The 21161-nt window shown below is 45.9% G+C and overlaps 1 protein-coding gene across 1 annotated transcript in view; it reads left to right on the plus strand.

Moving 5' to 3' along the window:
* Positions 1 to 21161, plus strand: part of Adcy9 (adenylate cyclase 9) — a 117608-nt gene that overhangs the window by 72129 nt on the left and 24318 nt on the right. Inside the window, exons 3-5 of the mRNA XM_055604558.1 lie at positions 8752 to 8942; positions 19306 to 19410; positions 20376 to 20593. Of these exons, the coding sequence (XP_055460533.1) occupies positions 8752 to 8942; positions 19306 to 19410; positions 20376 to 20593 (514 nt within the window). The remainder of the gene's footprint in view (positions 1 to 8751; positions 8943 to 19305; positions 19411 to 20375; positions 20594 to 21161) is intronic.

Consider the following 21161-nt stretch of genomic DNA (forward strand, 5'->3'; position numbering starts at 1 on the left):
TGTTATATGCTGGTACACATTGCGGTTTGCACTAACAAGGCCAACCGTAGTTTTAAGTAGACTTTACTTTCCTGTGGCACTAACTTCCCTGAGTGCTGTGTCATCTTTGAGCTCAGCACCTCTGGAGCCTTCCTTCCTGGACTTCTGCCCATTTTCTTCTCTCACAGCAGTGGTTCCTCCAGGGTCTGGAGTGGAGTTCAGTTGCCACCATGTGGTTGGGGAGCTCCCCAGGGCTCCTCCAGCCTGTTCCTTGAGTGAGGTCTGTCCCTGTCAATGTTTTCTGTAAGCCGGGTCTCTGTGTCTCTGTGCCAGGTGCCTGCTACACACCCCTTGTCCTGTGGTCTCGTACAAGGGCACTCACTCACTTGCTTTTGCTTTCAGCTTGTGCATGAGCCTACAGCACAGCTGTGGTCTTCATAAGCAGCCATGACAGTCCTACCCTGTGCTGTCCCCACCCCCTGACCTTCCCTCAGACCAGAGCATCAACTTCACACGTGTACAAGCAACATTTAGGAGATTATTGCAAACCTACCACACAGACAGTTTTGATTCTCCTGAAAAGAGAAAATGAAAGACTGCTTGCTGCTCCTGCACAAATGAAATCTGAGACCTTGAAGGTGCTTACGAGGAAGAGGCTTCGGAACAAGGCAGTGGCTGTGATCCCTGCCACTTGAAAGGCTGATCAGGAGGATTGCCACTCCAGGCCTCAACTACAGACTGAGTTCAAAGGCAGCCTGGGCAACTCAGTGAGAATAGTGAAAAAGGTATTAGAGGGCTAGGGATATAGCTGAGTTATAGAGTCAGGGTCAGTTTAATCCGTGGAACTCTAGACAGACAGACAGACAGACAGACAGACAGATGATACAGGGTTGGAGGACTTGAGTCTGCCCTGTGCCCTCATACACAAGGAAATGCACTCTGAGAAACTGCTTCAGACACTGACGCAGACCTGACACAAATTGCTATTAAAAAAAAAAAAAAGTAACAGGCTGGAGAGATGGCCTAGCGGTTAAGAGCACCGTCTGTTCTTCCAAAGGTCCTGAGTTCAAATGCCAGCACCCACATGGTGGCTCATAACCATCTATAGTGAGATCTGGTGCCCTCTTCTGGCCTGCAGGCACACATGCAGGCAGAATGCTGTATAAATAATAAATAAATTAATATTAAAAAGAAAAGAAAAAGGAGCACTGGCCACTGTTCCAGAAGACCCGGGCTTGATTTTCAGCACCCACAGGGTGGTTCACTACTGTGTATAATTCCAGTCGAGGGGAATTCAGCACCCTCATCTGGTCTCCACAGCTTCCAGGCACCCACATAGTACACAGACACTCTTGCAGACAAAATATCCAGCACACACACACACACACACACACACACACACACACACACACACACACACACACACAGAGGGGGCCGTCAGGGAGAGGAAGAGAGAGACCTCGATGATCTTTAAAGTGAGAAAATTGCAGCGCGTCCTTCTAACTGCAGTCTGATTTGGAAGAAATCCAGAAACTCAAGCAAACATCCTACAAAGCTTAGGGAACAGGTTGGCACCTCTGGCTGTGGGTCTCTGCCACCATCCTTCCCAGCTCAAGACGGTGCTCAGAGGTGTGGATGCGGGTGTCACGGCCCGTGTGTCAGCAGAGCCTGCCCTGGCTGGTGAGCACAGGCTGGGTGAAGGAGAACCAGCATCCAGAGCTCCTGCCTGTGTGGGCGGGCGCACCGGGAGGCTGTGTGGTGCCCACGTGCTGTGAGGAGCTGTGTTAGCTGTCTAACACCCCAGCTGCGTGTTGGCCTAACCTTTCTGGCTACACTGCAGAAGTGAGAACCACAAATCTGGCGATTCTTAGAGATATCTTGTGAAGGTCAAGTTTTGTTTTGTTGCGTTTAATCTCACACAGACTTTTGAATTCTTGCCATGTAGAATTTTCAGTTCTTCAAGGTTATTTAGCCGTATTTCTTATTTACATGTTTTTCCACACTATCTATTTCTAAGTGCCTTTAAAAAAAATTTTTTTTTCCTTTTACCTGCCACTGCCCATGCTTTGCTTTGAATCTTCAAGGCATGTATATTTCTTCCTGGCTTTATTTCTTCTTGAAATGGTAGAGATCTTGCATCTTATTAGAGTTCACATAGTTTTATTTCTTTTTGTTTTAAATAATTTTGATTTGTTGAGGAATGATTCACTAAAGTCTGCAATTCCATGATTTTTAGTGTAGTCAAGAGTTGTATAACCATCACCACAATTTTATTTGACATGTCCACTACTCCACAAAGTAAACCTCCATCTGTTGGCAGTTGTCCTAGAGCAGGCTTGGTTCATAGCTGCTTCTGGTCATTTAAGCCCTATTGTCTCATGGTATTCCACAGTAGTTAGCCTGGGCCTCCATTTTCCCCTCATGCTCGTTTAACTCATTGTTAAAATGCCTTGCTCCCTTCAGAACACCCTGTCACTCCCTCAGGCCCTCAGCCAGCACCAGGCTGCTTTCTCTCTTTACCAGTTTCCCCATTCTGGGGGACATTTCACTGAAATGGAACCATTTGTATGTGGCCTTCTGAAACTGGCTCCCACCACACACTGAGGAACCTGTGATTTATTTCTTTTTTTCAAGATATTCTCCTAGTTGGTTTCCTCATTATTTATTTACCTGGTACATATTCTTAGATTGACTTACTCATTTGCAGCGCTAAGTCTGGAAAACAGAGCGTCGAGCACGCAGGACAAACATCCTACCACAGAGCCTCACTCCCCTTCTAATGCCTAGTCTTTCTGGAATCCATTTCCCATGTGTCTGTTCTGTGTGTAAATCCCTGCGAACAGAAATGGACTGAGGTGCCTTTGCGGCTGCAGAGGGAGGCTTGCCTCCTCTTAGAGGCCAGTAAATTCATTGTCTGTTTCTCTCAGTTACATACCACCTCGCCCCTAATCAGCTTGACTAACGGTGCCCTGGGGTCTCACAGTGTTCCCAAGTAGTTACCCTGGGCCTCCATTTCTCTTCTGTTGCTCACTCATTTCAAAAGCTGTAATGACTTCTGAGCATGTAGTCAGAGAAGCCTGTGACCCATGAATTCCCGCTTCTTGAAGACTGTGTTACTCTTGCTTACTGTTCCCCCCTTCTCTGCCAAGCCTCTCACTCTCCTGTTTAGTCATTTGCGTCCTCCCTCAGTTTTCTTGACTTACTCCTCAGCAGTCCTTTAGCGCCCACAGCCTTCTGAAGGGGAATCATTACTGTGTCATAGTATTTCCATTTCAAAGATGAGGAAACTAAGGTCAACATTTTCGTCCGACTCAGTTTCTATAGCTGGAGCCCTTTCTGTGTTTTAGTCCTCAGCCCAGGTACTGGCACTTAGTGAAGTTTGTTGGGTAAGGGAAGGGAGTTATGAATGAGTGGGCTGCTGTGGGCTGCTCAGTGCGATCTTCCAGAGTCGTCAGCCCTGCAGCCTGGGCGAAGACTCCTGGTGTTAAACCACCAGAGCTGAAGGTTGATTTTATTTTTTGGACTTATTTTTTTTTACAGATAAAATCTTACCAGTATACCCTGTATATACTATTATATACTATTGAATGAAACATGATTTATCATCAAATACTGAGCCCACATGTCAGTTCCAACAGTCATTTGTTTTACATAGGAGTGGAAGAATTTGACCTATCTTTTTTTTTTTTTTTTTTTTGTTAAAAAGATAGAAAAAAAAATTACCTAACTTTTGCTCTTAAGCAAAAACATTATAAAAGTAAAGTGTTTTATAGATCTTGGTGATTTAATAGGTTAAGAGTGCTCTTAATTCTTATTTTCCTTTGACCAGTTGAACTTTGGCTTAATAAATAATTTTCATTTTCTTGGAGACAAAGAGAAGAGACATTTTAGGATGTTTATGAGCCAGTCTAAGCTAATTGCCTGTCTTGTGTTTATTGTTTTAACTCATTAGTGATGTCAGCCTCTAGGCATTTGTTATGTTGTTCTTCTAACCTCCAAGTCCTGTCTCAAGCACTGTTTCCTGGCTCTCCTTCCATCTCTTCTCTTTCTGGTGCTCTGACCACCAAGTCCTTAGATTCCTGGTGACCGAGAAATTCTCCCTCCAGTCAAGAGCCCCACTACAAATGGCAGGACAGAAGATGCTAGAACCATTCTTCTTTTCTAAACTGAACTTTGTCGTTCGTTCATATACTCAGCCACTAAAACTGATCTTTAGTGTCTACAAGACAGAGTTTTTGTCCTCAAGAACTGATGCTACGCAGGCATCCCTTGGTACTGTTGGGGGGTTGGCTTGAAGATTCCCTGTGGACACCAAATTATGAGAATGTTCATGTCCCTTATGTAAAATGTAATATTTTCATATAATCTATGAATATCTCTAGATTATTCATAATACCTAATATAGTGTAAGTGCCGTATAAATATTTGCTATACAGGATTACCTAAGCCATAGACAATAAAAATGTTTGTATGTGTTCAATACAGACACAATTTTACTTTGTTTTTCATGTGTACATATGTGATATGCACGTGTCTACGTGTTTGCACGTGTGCATTATTCTCTGAGTACATGTGTGTGCATGCATGTGAAGATCTAAAGTTGATCTTGGGTGTCTCTTTCCATAGCCTCCCACTCTATTTATTGAGGCTAGTGAACCCAGAGCTGTCAATCAGCCAGACTAGTTAGCTGACTCTTTCTGGGGATCCCATCTCTGCCTCCCAAGTGCCGAGTTACAGGTAACTGCCACATCTGCCTCACTTTTACCTGGGTTCTGGGCATCTGAGCGCTGGTCTTAATGAAGCATTTTATCCACTGAGCCATCTCTCTAGGTCCCTAGGTACAATTTTCTGAAAAACTATTTTTGAGCCACAATTAAATTCATAGATGAAGAATCCACGGATGAGGAGGGCTGACTATACTTAAGAATATTTGCGGGTGGAGCCATGGCTTGGTGGGTAAGAGAGCTAGCTGTGAAAGCATGGACACTGGAGTCCAGAACCCTAGCACCCACATAATAAGCTAGGTGTGGCTGTAACCCCAGGCTGAGGGGTGTAAAGCCTGAGTTGGGTGCAAGTCAGGGTTGCTGGTGCTTGCTTGCTGCTGCCTTAAATCTAGGGTCAATGGTAGACTTTTTCTCAGTGGAACAGATGGAAAGAGATAGAACAGGATTCCCAGTGTCCCTTCTGGCCTCTGTGTATGGACCACACAAACACACACACAAAATACTCAAAGAAAGCCAGGTCTAGAATCTTAGCTACTTAGGAGGTGAAGGCAAGAGGAACAAATAGTCAGGGCCAGCCTGGGCTACAAAGTGAGGTTGAGTTCAACCTAAGCAACTTAGTAAGACCTTGTCTTAAAATTTGGGGGGGAAAAAAAAAAGAAGAAGAGGAGGGTTTTCTAAAGCCCTGTTTCTTCCCAGGGATCTTTAGGCAAGTTAATGGTTCCTGGGGAGGGAAAGAAATTTCCTTTTGTGTGTGTGTGTAGGCACTGGTAAGTCGCCAGACTTCTAAAAATAACTCTTCATCTGTGGTCTTGTTAACAACCCTAATTAAACTCATTGGACTATCAAAAATCCAATACAATAAAATAAAAGATACAAGGAATCAACAAGAGAGGGCAATGGTGGTGAATATGGTCATTGTACATATGTCTCAGGGTGTCATAACAGAACCCACTGACTATGATTAAGGTGTGCTAATAAAGTAAATTCTAAGTGCTATGACTGGGAATGGCCCGGTGCTAGAACAGTTGCATGTCCTCGGTCGGGGTGCCGTCTCCAGTGTAGAAGAGAAGAGGGAGGGAGCGAAATAATCAAGGGGTGAACCAGGAGAAGCTGCACGTACGAGTTCTTTCACGAGGTGGGGACACGTTAGGAATCACCTCTCCTCTCTGCAGCCCTGGAAGACGAAGCTGATAACAGATGAGTGTTGGAGAGGTAAGAAATGGATTGCCCAGAAAGATTTCAGGGAAGAGTACTAATTATTCTCCTATGTATGCACATTCAATAAAATAAATGCTTTGTCTTCCGATTTTGGCCTTTCAGCCCAGATGAACTAAAAGCATAGCAGAAAGGGGCGTCTGTGAGGGGGGCTCCCCACTATTTTAGTGCACAGATCCATGACTCCCTGTAGCTCTTTTCTCACTGAGGATCCTACCTTTCTGTTTCATGTAGGGTCCGTTGAGTGTGGGCAGCAGGATTCACTTTGAACTTAGCTCTCCACGTGAAAGCATAAATAAAAAGATACTTATTTCGTCCACCTGCTTTCCTGTGTAGAAGGAGCATGCAAAGGGCCCCTGACGAAGAGCAGGTCAGACACCCTGCTGATGGTAATAGCTGCCACCATCAGGCACACTGTGCGCTGATGAGGTGTGCGCATGCGCTGATGTTCACTGCCATAAAGGCTGTCTTCTCGAACACTCCAAGTATCACCCCAGTCTCGTGGCTGGTCCTCTTCTCAGCCTCACCTCACCAGAAAACAAGATGAACGCAAGGCCAAGTGGCTCCTGCAATTAAGAGCTTGGTAGAGCCTGAGCCTCAGGCTGGGGTCTTCTCTTCAAACATCACACCCCCATCCTGTACTGGCTGCCTGACAGAGAAGCATTGCCTGTCGCTACCACCCTTCTCATCCTCTGTGTCCGCCTTTTCCACCAGCCCCTTCCTTCACTCTTTCTTCCCTGCTTCCCTGTGCCATCCATGATGCAGACTGTGCCGACACCCATAGGTGAGTGCACTGCAGGGCAGATGCTGTCCCAGCGACACACACACACACACACACACACACACACACACACACACACACACACGATGAACACAGAGAGATTAGCCATGACACACTCAGCTAAACGTCCTTGTGCTGGTTTTATGTTTGTCAACTTGACACACACTGGAGTCACTTGGGAGGAGAGAGAACGGCAGCTGAGGAATTGCCTCCATCAGACTGGCCTGTGGGCAAGGGGTAAGGGGCACGTTCTTGACTAATGATTGGTGTGATAGGAGGGCCCAACTCACTTTGGGCTGTGTCACCCCTGGGCAAGTGGCCCTGCATTATAGAAGGAAAAGAATGAGCAAGCCATGGAAAGCAAGCCAGAAAGCAGCACCCCTCCACAGCTTCTGTTTCAGTTCCTGCCTCCAGCGCCCTGCCTTGAACTCCTGCCCTGGCTTCCTTCAGTGGAGACCATCACCTGTAAGCTGAAATAAAACAGTTCCTCCTTAAATTGCTTTTGGTCATGGTGCTCATCACAGCAGCAGAAAACACACTAGAACATGGTAAAAACCAGAGAGATAATCTGAATGCATCAAGAGAACTGTAAAGGGAAACCATGAAAGATTAATAGCTGACTTACACTAGAAACAGTACAAGGCATAATTCAAAGTGCTAGAATAAAAACTGCCAATCAGCCTGGTGCCTTCACTTGTTATCTGGATGCAGGTTTTGCCTGAACTACAACTGGCAATATGGAGGCTTGTCTATCCCTCACAGGACCAGATGATATATGCATGCACACACACACACACACACACACACACACACACACACACACACACACTACACACAACACACAGCCATACTAAGCTTAGTACCATCTGTTGACTACATCTGCCAAAGGCTTTTTTATTGGAGGAATCCCCACAGACTATTCTAGAAATACCCACCGTCTGGGGATGGGTGCCTGGGCTGACCTCACTTGAGGACATGCCGTTCTGTCCTAGTCTGATGGTGCTGCCATAACAGAATACCACTGACTGGGTGACTTAGGAGAAGAGAATGTTATTTCTCAGAATTCTGAAGGCTTATAAGCCTCAGATCAAGGCATTAGGCTGCGTTAGCTGCCTGCTTGAGGGTATGTCCTTCTGAGGGAAGGAAACACCGTCACAGGAAGGAAAAGCCATTCCAGAACTACATAAAACCTTTCTAAGAACCTCAGTCCCATCACAAGGGAGGAACCCCAGCCCCCCTCCTACCCCACTTAATCCTATCGGTAGCAGCCCTTGCGCTTTGGAGAGGGCCTCTCCAAGGTGTAGTGTCTCATATTCCTGGAGTACTGCATTTATCCTTACCCTGCACGTTGGTCACATAACCACTGTCACACCTGATCGTCCACTTGGTCTCCAAGCGATCGATGGCACACAGGTCCCAACCGTAGCTTGTGTGTCCTCTTGTTCCCTCTACGGTCCTCATAGTACGCTGTAGGAAGGAAGCGCTTGGTGAATGGGCAGTGACATGGCGCGCTTGCGCAGCCTTTTCTCTAGTTTAGGTGCCACATTCCCCAGGAAAAGCTGTCTGTATTTTCTCTTGCAGTGCGGTTGGACAGTTTCCTGGATGAAGGGCCCTGCCTGGTGTTGAGATCACCCTCACATTGGGATGGCTCCTTATATTAGTTCTCAGGGATGGGTATTTACAGACCAGAACCAAACCAAGTAGACGACGGAGCTGGCCACCAGCCTGTCGTGCTGTCTTCACACGGCAGACACAAGATGCCTTCGTGGAAGAAGGGTTAACATTTATTCTAGTTCCCAGAGGTAAAGCATGCGGCCAGCCGCTCTTCAGAGCAAACATGATAGAAATAAATGGTGCATCTTGGAGGCAAGCAGTCTCTAAGGCTGTATCTGCCTGGGAAAACAGAGGAAGGCATCGTAAACTGTGGCGTTCACATTTTCACGGTACTTCCGCCTTCCAGGGGTGTGTTCTCCACCCAGAGAATAAGACCCAGCTGTATTTCAGCCAACCGTGCTTTCCATCTGTGCTGATTGTAATTTTTATCCATCATAGGTTTGAAGACATACCTGATATCGGGTCAGAGAGCCAAGGAGTCTCACTGCAGCTGTGCAGAGGCCCTGCTTTCTGGCTTTGAGGTCATTGACGGCTCACGGGCGTCCTCAGGCCCTAGGGGACAGGGGACAGCATCGCCAGGGAGTGTCAGTGACTTGGCGCAGACTGTCAAAACCTTTGATAACCTTAAGGTTAGTTTTTTTTTTTCTCTCTCTCTCTCTTCTACAACTTCGTAGTAACTCTGTGGTAGAATACATGAACTAATAAACACCCTGTGGCAAGTGACTTGGGATGCCTATCAGTTTAGTTTTTATAATTTAAGAATTTAGCATAGAGTTAGTTACATTGTGCATTTTTAATAATCTTGCATTTTAAACATTTTTACATGCCTCCATTTCCTCTCTGTTTTGCATAAAGATATTTCTTGTTTGAGTTTAGTTAATTTTTTTTTTTCTGCAACCTATGGTGTCTTTGGGGACCTCTCAGAGACAATGATAATGTCAGTTAAGGTAATTTTCCTCACAGCATACTTGAAGAGCTGGGATCTGTTTTATTTTGGAGACCACCTTAAATGCTCTCCTGTTTCTTTAAATCCACAATTTTGTGATTATCTTTTTTTTTTTCAAGACAGGGTTTCTCTGTGTAGCCCTGGATGTCCTGGAACTAGGTCTGTAGACCAGGCTGGCCTCGAACTCACAGAAATCCACCACTAAAGGTCCACCCCCCCCCAATAATTTTGTAATTATCTTAAGTTGTGTTGGTATGTGTGAACATTGCAATGTAGTTCCATGAACAGAATAGCGTTGGTGAGAGCATTCTGGTATTTTGTTATTGGAGCAGAGATCTGATGGCTGTCTAGAGGTGCCTACTTCTATACTGACATTATATCATAAAAAACTACTAAGGAATTAACATACCCAACCTTGGGCATAAGAGATTTTTCTCATTGTGAGCTGTTTTTTTTTTTCCTTATCACATTGGATTTAGTGTCCCTATTGGTACCTTCTATTTATATTTTTACTTTTACTTTACTCATTCTCCATGTCTTTGTCTGTGTGTGTCTCTCTGTCTTTTTGTTTCTGTCTCTGTGTCTCTGTCTGTCTCTGTCTCTCTGTCTCTCTCGTCTCTCTGCCTGTCTGTCTCTCTGTGTGTATGTGTGTGCTTTCTCGCCCCTTCTTCTGTTTATTTTCACGTTTAAATATTTACTGTTTCCATTTTTTAAAAGAGAGCAAGATGCCTCTAATAGTTCTTTGCTCTTTGGAGTGATGGACTGTGGTAACACCTGTTGTCTAGTAGGACTTACCTACATTTATTATATTTGAAAGCTGTATGTTCATAAGTTTAAGAGTTTTTATAGGCTGGGTATGGTGGCTTATGTCTATAATTACGGCAGTCAGGAAGCTGAAACAGGAGGATTACTGTGATTTTGAGATCAGCCTAAACTAGAGGGCAAGACCCTGTCTCCAAAAAAACAACAAAAAACAACAAAAAAAACAACAAAACAAAACAACAACAAACAACAAAATAAAACTAGCTTTACAATGTGGCAATCTGCTGGAGCACCTATCTTATTTTATATGTGAAGATATATTTCTAGTCATTGTTGTGTCCAGGGTTGTTGAAAGCACTCATTTATCATTTTACTCGTGTGCTTTATTAATTTAATGAAGTTTATTTTTAATTCTAACAGTTTAGAGCCAGTAGTCCTGGCTATTGGGCTGTCCTGCAGATTGCCAGATGGACAGCACCATCTTCGACCTCTGCCTACTTCCACCACATATACTCCCTCCCCAGTTACGCTAACCCAAAATGTGTCCCCAGCATTGCCCAGTATCCCCTGGGAGAGAGGGAAAAAGAATGCTGAGCTCCTGTCCTGGGTGACAGCCTAGGATGGTAGTGCTGGACCCCTGTATATGGAGGGCAGTCAGGATACGCCTTTCCCTCAACTGCCTGCCTCAGAGATGCAGACAGGTCCTCTATGGCGTCAGCAAGAGGGGCTGTCGTGTTATGGACTGGCTTAACACAGGCAGGGAAGATTTAAAAATATGGCTTTCCAAAAGTGTTCTTTTGCCTGGGGAAAAAAGTGGCTTCCCCCAGGCCACAAACTGAGCCTTATTTAAGAAATTCAAAACTCAAAAGTAATAACTTGTTTCATCTGCCTGTTGGGCATGTGTGGCTGAGTTCCCCATGACATACTGGCAGATCTAGCCTCGAGGGTTCTAGGCTAAAATGCCTTAAGACAGATCTCTGTCCTCTTGAAAACCATCTTCTTCTAGTTGTAAAATCTGTTTTGATCTGAAGGGCAAAAGCTACTTAGTATATTCTACTGCCGTGCATATACTTCCAAACGATGAGTTTCCTGGAAATTGAATACAGAGTCTGTCAAGGTGACTGAACTGTCAAGACATTTGTGAGAGAGGGGAAAGAAGATCTTCATGTCTTTTTCAGGAGAGAAGGTTGAGTTAGTTCTATGTGGATATGTTGGCCACATGATCAGGATTTTTCAGACTAGAGCTATGCTAGAACATTGGAATTATTTGGATTCCACATCTGGGGTGCACAGAACCTGAAGAGATAAAAGGCAGGCCACGTGATGGGATTGCTGCCGCCAGGAGCCCCGTCTCCCCAGCATAGGAAGAGAGCAGGCATCCAGTCCTGAGTTCTCAGTAGCACGGAGGGGTAGGGCACTGAGTCCACATCTAAGGCAGTGAAGATAGTCATCAGCCCTGTATGACCCCCTTTTGAGTAAAAGGGGCTATCTGCTTTTTGTAAAATGCCAGTTATCTGCTCTCCATTCTTTGTGCCAGTTTCTCCAGTACACCTGTCAATACCATGAACACATGACATTGTTTGCCTTGGTAATATTGTCTGCACTAGTGTGAGCTTCTCCACGCACTGGACTCCTTTGCAGGGTCTGTTTACTCCCCTCAGTGAGGTGCTTTCCTTTGTCAGGGATCGCTTCATCAAAGAGGTAAACTCCTTGTGGGTTTATGTCTAGACACCCTGAGGAGGCTTAGCATAAACATGGTGGCTCTCAAAGCATGTTTCCTTTTGCAGCAGAGTCTCCGGATGAGCACAGGTGTGATGTATGAAAGGGACTCTAGTCTGGCTGACTTGTGAAAATTCTGGGTCGAGCAGCCCAGACAGGATGTCTCTAGTCGCAGGCCTGCATTAGCAGCCATTGCTACCTGTTCCAAAACCTGAGAACCCAGAGAGGCGTTTGGGAGGCAGTCTTGCAGCATAACCCAGACAGCCTCACACGCACTGCCATCCTGCCGCAGCCTCGCAAGCGCTGGGAGTAAAGGCAGGCGACAGAGTGCACTTGACCCCGTGTCCCACAATTGTACGTCAGAAAATATTGTTTAAGGAAAATTTGAAACCTCTGAGACGCTTGTCACCAAACCCGACAACCTAAGTTCAATCCCCACGACCCTCACGGTGGAAGGAGAAAGCAGACTCCCACAAGCTCTGATTCCCACATGCGTGCCACAGCATGTATACAACATAAGTAAACAAAAATGTACTAAAGTACGCATATTAATTGAACTGGGAAGATATGCATAGTGCCACTTAATGAATGTCACAGGCTATGCAATGCTATGTGTAAGTGAAGTCTCCCAAAATACTAAATACTTTCCTTATTTTGTTTTTCTGATAGAATACTCCCACAACATAGTAACAATCCTCTTTCCTCAAGGTCAACTGAAACTAATTTTGACATTTTTTCCTTTTTTTAAAGATAGGGTCTGATGCAGCCCAGGCTGTCCCTGAACTCCTGACCTCTCGGCCTGTGCTCCTAGGATTGCAAGCCTGCACCATCGTGCTCAGCTGAATCTAATCTATCCTTCGCTTGATTTTTTTTTTTTTTTTAAACCAGCCTTAGCTTTTAAGTTCAAAAGTCCTGTAGGGCTGAGGAATTCAGTAAAAAAACTTCAGTAATTACTGTTCCTTGGTTCTATACAAGGTGGCTTTGAGATCTGTGTCTGAGTTTTACAGTTGTTTATTCATAGTTTTGCCTCCAGTGTTCCTGAACTGTCTGTTTCCTGTTCTCACATGTCTGTGGAGCCTTTCTTTTCTCTGATAATTGCTGCTTTGTGTTTCCTCTAAGGATTCGTTTCTGTTTACCTCTAATATTTTCTTAGCAGAAATCATCTCTTTTGAAAGTGTTCCTGTCCATACCGGATCCCCGGCCACAGACGACATGGTGACGTGCTCTCACTGTGGAGCACCCAGTGAGTGGTGGTTAGGGCCAAGAGTTTTTCTGCTTGGGCTCATGTTTCCTTCATGCCTTTCTAGCTGTGTGACGATATAGGTGAGCCCCTCCTCTTCTCTGCCTTGGTTTCCTTTTGTGTAAAATGGAACTTATTGTTCCTGTTTTATGGGAGTTTCTGGGGAGGAAAACACTGAGACACAAAGAGTTTGGAGGGAAACTCAGTGACTGCTGTTTGCTGTCAGCAGTGTCTTGCTTACCCAGCCGGCCCGGTCCAACATGAGCTTCATGGCAGTGGATGCGTCTTCTAGTACCAGGACACATTGCTAACTAGTCAGTAATCAGTAGACTAAACAGGCAAGGCCAGGACCTCACTGATGTTTCCATCCCCCAAAGAGGCTTCCCTCTGGCAGTTATGAAAAGGGACAGGTGTTGACTTCAAAATGATTTATCTTCAATGGGAAACAGCCTTATATAAAAACAAACAAACAGAAGACCCAGCAACCCTACATTATAGCTCTGTGCCATGTATTCTGACCATAATTAGGGTACATGCATTGAAACATGTTAGAAAGGAATGAAGACGGGTCCGTGTATGTTAGAGGAATAGTTGTGATTTTTTTTTCCTTCAAAGCCCATGTCCACCAAGGTGGGGAGGGGAAGGTGAAGTGTGCTCTTGGTGAGTTTCCAAGGACTCTCAGGTTTCCCAGGCAACAGCCAGCAAACTCCTTGGCCTGTAGGTATGCTGTTTAGGGGTTTGTAGTGCTCCCTTTAGTGTGTATGTGCCAGTAGAACCGCTCAGAAGAGCTAAAATAACGCTTACAGCAGCGTGGGTCACTTCAGGTGATCAGAGTCTAGCAGCTCAGTGTCAGGATTATTCCTAGGCCCTCCTTGTGAAGGAAACGCAGCCAGGGTAAAGTCCCATGGTGGTCAGGGACCACGAGCTCCCGGGTCAAACCCCAGGGTCCACAAAACAGTCTGTCCTGAGAAGGCTTATGTCTTTTTTTTTCTTTGAGTTTGTGTACACGCGCATCGTGTGCGGTGCGTGTGTGGTTTGTGTGTGTATACATGTATATACAAATGTGAGTTCTTGTGTGCACACACGTGACACCAGCAGACGACATTGGCTGTCCTGCTCTATCACTTTCCGTCTCATTCCCTTGAGACATTGAGGGCCTCCCAGCTGTACCTGGAGCTTTTTGGCCAGGCTGTCTGTCCAGGGATCCCCAGTGATCCTCCGACCGCTGCCCCAGCTCCAGCACCAGGGTAAAGACTGCTGGTTGCTCTTGGCCTTTTTAGTATAGGTGCCGGGATCATGTTTGCACAGCAACTGTTCTTGCTGTTTCTTAGCACCAGAAGGCTCCACGTGGTCAAGAGGATTCCCTGAGCTTATGTTTGACAAGCCCTCAGACCTGGCTGTTACTCTGTCGTTAGCGCGTGAACACTTCCAAACCATGGCTGTTGTCATTGTGACAGTGAAGGCCTGTCAGCCTTGCTCCACAGTGAGCCATGCCTCCCAGGGTGCACAGGAAAGGCTCTTGTCTGGGTTGGGGTGGGAGGTTCTTGGCAATGGTGGAGATACCAATAGCTGCAGGGGAGATGGACATTTTTGTTGAGTGGGGAAGGTTTCACAGATGTGTCAGTGCTCAGCAAAGACTGGGTTATAATATGCTGTAATTCAGATTGAAGTTAGGCCATAGGAATAGTCAAAGGAAACTTGCTGTTGGGGCTGTAGAGGAAGAAGAGAGGCACACACATTGTTCAGTAGAGGCCTCATGCTACAAAGGGGCTTACAGGCTGAGTAGGGTGTTGAGACAGGAGAGTATCTCTCCCAAAGAAGGTAGCTTTTTCTGAAATTTTTTGAAATTTCATTTGTTCTAAACTTCTAATCAAGAAAATCTCCCCAAAATAAAGTAGCTGAGAAAGAAAGGCTAGCATAGAGTCCATTTTAGAGTTCAGTGAAATGATTTGCTACAGGTCTAGGTCCCCCCCCCCGCCCCAGTGCCTCCCAGCTAAGAAGGTCCTGAGACAGCAGCTACGTTCCCCCTTGTCCAGCCTTTTGCCCATGGCAGACATTACCGATCAGTTCCCTCTATATAGCCAGAATGTGCTTCTAAAACCCTTCTCTCTTGAAAGATCTACCATGTGAGTTGAGCTGGCATACAAAATGAAAGTGCTTTGAAGCTGTCCGTGGTGGTGCATTGTCTGTAATCCCAACACTCGGGCGTGGAAGCAGGATGGTTGCAACTCCAAAGACAGCCTTAACTGTGTGATGAGTTTGAGGACCCCAAGGCTATATAGCGAGACCCTGTGTTAGACCAATGTTTATTTTACTTTAATTATGTTGGTGTGTGTTAGGATATGTGCGCACTTGTGTGGGTACCCGTGGAGGCCAGGAGAGGGTTGCAGGTGTTTTGTGAGCCTCCTGACATTAGTTTGGGGATCTGAACTCTAGTCCTCATGATTGAGTAGCCAGTGCTCTTAACCTAGCCAGCTCTGCAGCCCTGAGACCAGGTCTGATAGACAGACAGACAGACAGACAGATAGATACATAGGTAGGTAAATCTGCTTTTGAAGTATTCTGACACACCTTTAATCCCAGCACTCACGAAGCAGAGGCAGGTGGATCTCTGTGAGTTTGAGGCCAGTCTGGAAAGTCCAGGACAGCCGGGGCTACAAAGAGAAACCCTGTCTCAAAAATTCAAAGAAGTGTCCTGCCACACTTCACATGAGCATCCTCATTTTGCCCTTGTAGTAACACCATTATGTAGACATAACTCCATTTTGTACGGAGGCTTAGAGCGGTCCTGTGCCGATTAGCTGCGGAACCGGGACCACTGTGGCAGAATGGTGGCAGTGTCGATGCCCTTAACCACTGAACTGTGTGGCTCTGCAAAAGTCTTGATGTTTAAAAGTAGTCAGAGAAATAATAAATGTTTACTGTTTCACTCTCCCGTTTCAAGATCTGTGGCACCGAGGGGTTGAATCAAATAAATGTCTTTCAGCCTGTCCCCACTACCTAGGCTGTGTCTTGCCGCAGTCAACTTCTTGGTTAGTGACATGTTGAGTGCGCCCTCTGGAGGAGAAGGCAAACACTGCACCCGCACCAGTGCAGGCTCTCTTCCCTACCTTGGGCCTGTTTACTCATTCTTCCACTGGGGGCTCAGGGGGTCACTTTGTGCTTGATGTTGGATGATGTGTGCATGCAGGCATGCGTGTGTTCATGTGTGTAGGCCAGAGGGCAATGACAGGCATCTCCTTCAGTCACTGTCCATTGTAATGAGACTCAGTCAAGCCTCTCGCTGAGTCTGGAGATCCTGGGTTCATCTATAGTGGCTGGACAGCAAGGCCCAGGGGTCCTCCTGTCTCTGTTTTCCCAGTGCTGGGAAAGAAAGAGGGAGAGAGGGTTGAAGGGAGGGATGGAGAAAAGAAAAGAAAAGAAAGATAGGAGAAAAGAAACAAACCCCATGGACTAGTCCACACACTGGTGTGGTGAATACTTTCCTGACTCATAACCCTGTCCATTAGCAAATGTTTGAGCTTTAACTCAGTCAATACCACAAGATGTTTTGACATTTTTCTCTTTGTAGCTGGGTATGGCGGGATACGCCCACAAGCCCCGCAGTAGGTGGGTAGGGACAGGAGAATCAGATTGTTCTTTGATACATATGTTCAAGACTAACCTGAGATACATGAGATACCATCTCAAAAAAACAAAAAATGTATTGATTTAGCAGTGGGAAGAGTTCTGTCTTGTTGATATCGGTTTTAGTGTGTAAGCACAGCATTGGCGAGATGGCTCCATGGGGAAAGTGCTTGCCATACAACCTGAATTTGATCCCCAGAACCCACTTAAAAATAGAAGGAGAAAACAAACTCCGTGAAGCTGTCCTCTGAGTTCTTCCATATACCCAGCACACATACACTCGTGTACACAGAGAATTGAAATTTAAAAATAAAGAATATAAGCAGACTTTACCTGGGAGCTAGTATTTGTTCAGATATGCTAGCTGATAAATAGCTGCTTTGGCATGTTACTTTCATCTTTCAAATGAATATGTATGTTTAGTCTGCATTATATCAGATTCCCAAACTACGTAACTCTTTAGAGTCTTTATGCTTTCATTTCATGCAGCAGTGACCTGTGACCTCAGTTTGGATGTTAACCTACGTCATACTCTTGCCCTTAGGTTATGAAGCGTTGCATATTTTTAATTTCCCAATTATATCTAGTCTTCCATAATTAACCCTAGTGCCTAATAGTTTGCACTGAGCAGAAATCATATTCATTGGCAGCTAGCCATTGCCATGCCATTCCTAGGCTGCTCTGTCACATTAACAGTAGCAATGACTCTATTCAGGATATTGTGAGTCCCAGGAACTGTTAGGCTGTATACATACGTATTCCACTTAATCTTTAAAGCATCTTTCCAAGAAAAGTGTCTGCTTTCATCTTACATATGAGGGCCCTGAGGTAAATCGATTTTATTGGGGGAGGGTCTTCAAGTTAGTGAGTGGTTGAGCTGAGGCTCAAAGCTCCTGGATATTTAAAAAGAAAGCCTTTCTTGTCCTACGCCTGTCTGTACTGCGTCTGACCTTTGCCATCCTAGGTCAGTTAATTCCTCCAAGCTTGGAATTCCTGAGTCTGCCAGTACATGTCCCTAGTTTTCAATCCACCTGCCCAGCACAGAGATAGAGCTCATGAGCCTCAGCTTCCGTGTTGCTCAAGAACAAGGTGGTGAACACTGTACTCACTTGTTTTGTCACTGTAAGATGTGATTCATGAAACCAACCTTTTAATCACGAACAATTCAGTTTACAGTATATTTGCAGGGTTGTATGACCATCACCATGTTACTCCAGAACATTTTCATCACCCTTAAAAAGAAAAAAAGCCTGTCTTACTCCAGTTAAGTGATGTAACAAAAAAAATCCATCAACTGGATGACATACACAGAAGAAATTTGTCTTTGTGCTGGAGAGATGGCTCAGTGGTTAGTACATGCTGTTCTTGCAGAGGACCTGGATTTAATTCCTAGCATCTGAATTGGGCAGATGGTAACTGACTTCCTCAGGCACCTGTTCACATGTGCACATACCTACACAGAAATATACATATGCATAATTTAAAATAAATGTATATTTTTAAAGGAATCAGTCACTGTTCTAGAAGCCAGTACATTTGATATCCAGTCCATAGTTATATGGCCCTTTCTCACAGAATGGGACTGACAAGGGAATTAATTGGTTCCCTTTTGTAAGGGCAATAATCCCATGGGCAGTATTGGCCTTGTCAGCAGTCAGGAATGGGTGGGAGTGGGGCTCACGGGGTCTCTATCCCTCTCTGCTAAACTTTGTTTGATTTTTTTTGTTGTTGTTGTTGTTTTGTTTTGTTTTCGAGACAGGGTTTCTTTGTGTAGCCTTGGCTATTCTGGACTCACTTTGTAGACCAGACTGGCTTCAAACTCATAGAGATCCACCTGCCTCTGCCTCCCAGAGTGCTGGAATTATTGGCATACGCCACCAGGCCCTGTTCCTCTCTGCTAAGTTTATTGGCTACTGACAAGTTCTGGAAGAGGGTGAGTCGTCTTCAATTGCCTGTCTACTGATAAATCCACCAGGTTCTTTGTTTTTGTTCTCTGTGTAGCTTTGGCTGTCCTTGGCTGCCCTGTAGACCAGGCTGGCCTTGAACCTACAGAGATCTGGTTGTCTCTACCTCTCCCGTAGTGCTGGGATTAAAGGTTTGTGCCACCACCACCCAGCTAACCTGCCAAGTTCTAGTGGATAATTCCAAACCCATGCCCACACAGATGGTCCTAGATAAATTCAGTGGGTCACAAGACAAAACAAAAAGACAGGAATGTGGGAAAGATTGGGAGGAGGGGGTGTTGACAGGAGTGGAAAGAAGATAAAAAGATCAAGGTTGAGAGTAATTAGAATGTACTATATACAGAGATGAAATTGTTAAAGAACAAATTAACTTGTTTTAAAAAGCATTGTATGTCCAGGGATTGTCTGTGTTAAGGCAGGTGTCAGGGCTTTGATTCATCATGGCTGAATGACCTCTCCTTGGTGAATGACCATGGTCGGTTGAGCCTTCAAATCCAGGAGGCATTTGCACCACCTCTTGGCCATTGTGCTGCGCTGAGTTCATGTACGGGTTTCTCTTTCCCTTTTCTTCTTGCCGGTTTGTTCTCAGGCCTTCCGAACCAGTGTGGCTCCATGCGGCTTCCTGGTTCCCTCACTCCTGTTGGGAGAGCAGGTTGTGACAGCAACCCTGAATTGTCTAATGTGTCGTGGAGCTGCTCTCCAAGTGTATTCCTATGGCCTGTGTTTTCTCTCAGACTTGCCCTTCTTGTGGAATCACATTTGCCCCCAAATCTGAAGCTGGTGCAGAAGGAGGAGCTGTGCAAAATGGCTGTCAAGACGAGCCTAAGACCAGCACCAAGGTAACAAGCTCATGGCTGTTGTTCCTGTCAGTACCTCTCCTGGCGCATCCACCTAAGGTGACATTCCTGTCTCGTCAACTTCTTAGTTCTGAGAATAACTCCTCTTAGGTAATAGCGCTCCACACCATCTAGGCTTTGGGTTTGAATAGACCAATAAATAAAATGGTGGTGGGGCTGGGCATGTAGCTCATGGTGAAGGTAGAGCATGTGGTTTGCATGGACAAGGCCCTGGATTTGGTCCCCAGCACTAAAGAAAAATGAAAAACAGGGTGGGTGGTTAGAGCCAACTCATATGAAGTAGAGCTGAGTGAGATTCCTCACAGGTAGCCAGCTCAAAAGGCTTGGGTTAGAGGGCTATGGGCTGGGCTTTATATATGGCAGAGTGCAGAGGTACAAAGGGGACAAAGGCCCTCCTCCAGGTAAGAGATGCACCCAAGAGACTCCTGAGGCAGAGCTGACAGCCTAGGGGCTGCCTGGAGTCAAGGCTTTGAGACCAGGGCAGGCCTGGAGTGGAAAGCAGAATAAAGCCTGAGCAGAGAGCTTCAAGGAGGCTTTAGAACCTGCTTCCTGGGGAGCCCCGTCTCTGTCATTCTACAGAATCTGCAGGGGACTCGGATGGGTGACTCTCATAGCCAGAGGCTCCCCAACTAAGTCCTGTTCACCCTTCATCCATAAGCCTAGGATTTCCTTCCCTGGACCCTTCCTTGGGCTTCTCCGACCTTCCCCGTAGCCCCCTTCTGTGTGAAGCTCATCTTCTTCACTTGATGGCTGTTCTACCACCTCTTTTCCTCTGGCTGCCGAACACCCAGACATGCCCTGTCCCAAAGCAGGGCCTCAAGGGAAGCAGGGCTGGGGGAGACATGGAATGCTGGGGACCCCAGCATGCTAGGGGACGGGTGAGAAGGGGCACGTGCTCCTGGCGACCGCTTCACTCCCCGTGGTCCCTCCTCTTTGTCTTGAGGCAGGCTTCTGGAGGTCCGGGCTCCAAAACCCAGAACGGACTCCTGAGCCCTCCTCCGGAGGAGAAGCTCACCAACAGCCAGACCTCCCTGTGTGAGATCCTGCAGGAGAAGGGACGGTGGGCAGGTGTGAGCTTGGACCAGTCAGCCCTCCTCCCTCTGAGGTTCAAGAACATCCGCGAGAAAACTGATGCCCACTTTGTGGATGTCATCAAGGAGGACAGGTAAGCCCTGGCAGCCTGCCACAGTGGCAGAGTCTTCGGGCGCTCTGAGTCACCGTGTCTACATGTCTGCCTTCTCTTGTCGTTATATCACTTTCTTTTTATTCTGAGGTTAGCTCGGAACTATATTCTCTGCCTGATACACCAACTTTTGGCATTTTATTTATTTTCTTTATTCTTATTATATTCCTTTAGTGTGTGCGTGTCCCTGCTTTCAAGTACAGTGCGCATTGGAAGTCAGGGAACAATTTCTAAGAGTCAGTTTGAGGATCAAACACAGATTGTCAGGCTTGGTAGCAAGTGGTTTTACCTGCTGAGCCATCATTCCTGCCCCGCTTGTTTTGGGTACCGTACAGAGAAGTGGTTTGTGATATTTTTGCTGTTGTTCTTTGTTCTTATTAACACCCTCCCAGCTTTTCCGAGAACAGTGGTTGGCTCAGGGCCTCATGTGCAGTCCTGGCAGGCCTGGGACTTGCTTTGTAGCTCAGGGTGGGCTTGAACTTGCAGCAATCCCTCTGCTTTGGCAGATATGTGTGTGCCGCCGCACCCAGTGTGTATTTATTTTACCGTT

The sequence above is a fragment of the Psammomys obesus genome, unplaced genomic scaffold, assembly GCF_907164565.1.
Source record: "Psammomys obesus unplaced genomic scaffold, mPsaObe1.curated_primary_1811, whole genome shotgun sequence".
Classification (NCBI taxonomy): Eukaryota; Metazoa; Chordata; class Mammalia; order Rodentia; family Muridae; genus Psammomys; species Psammomys obesus.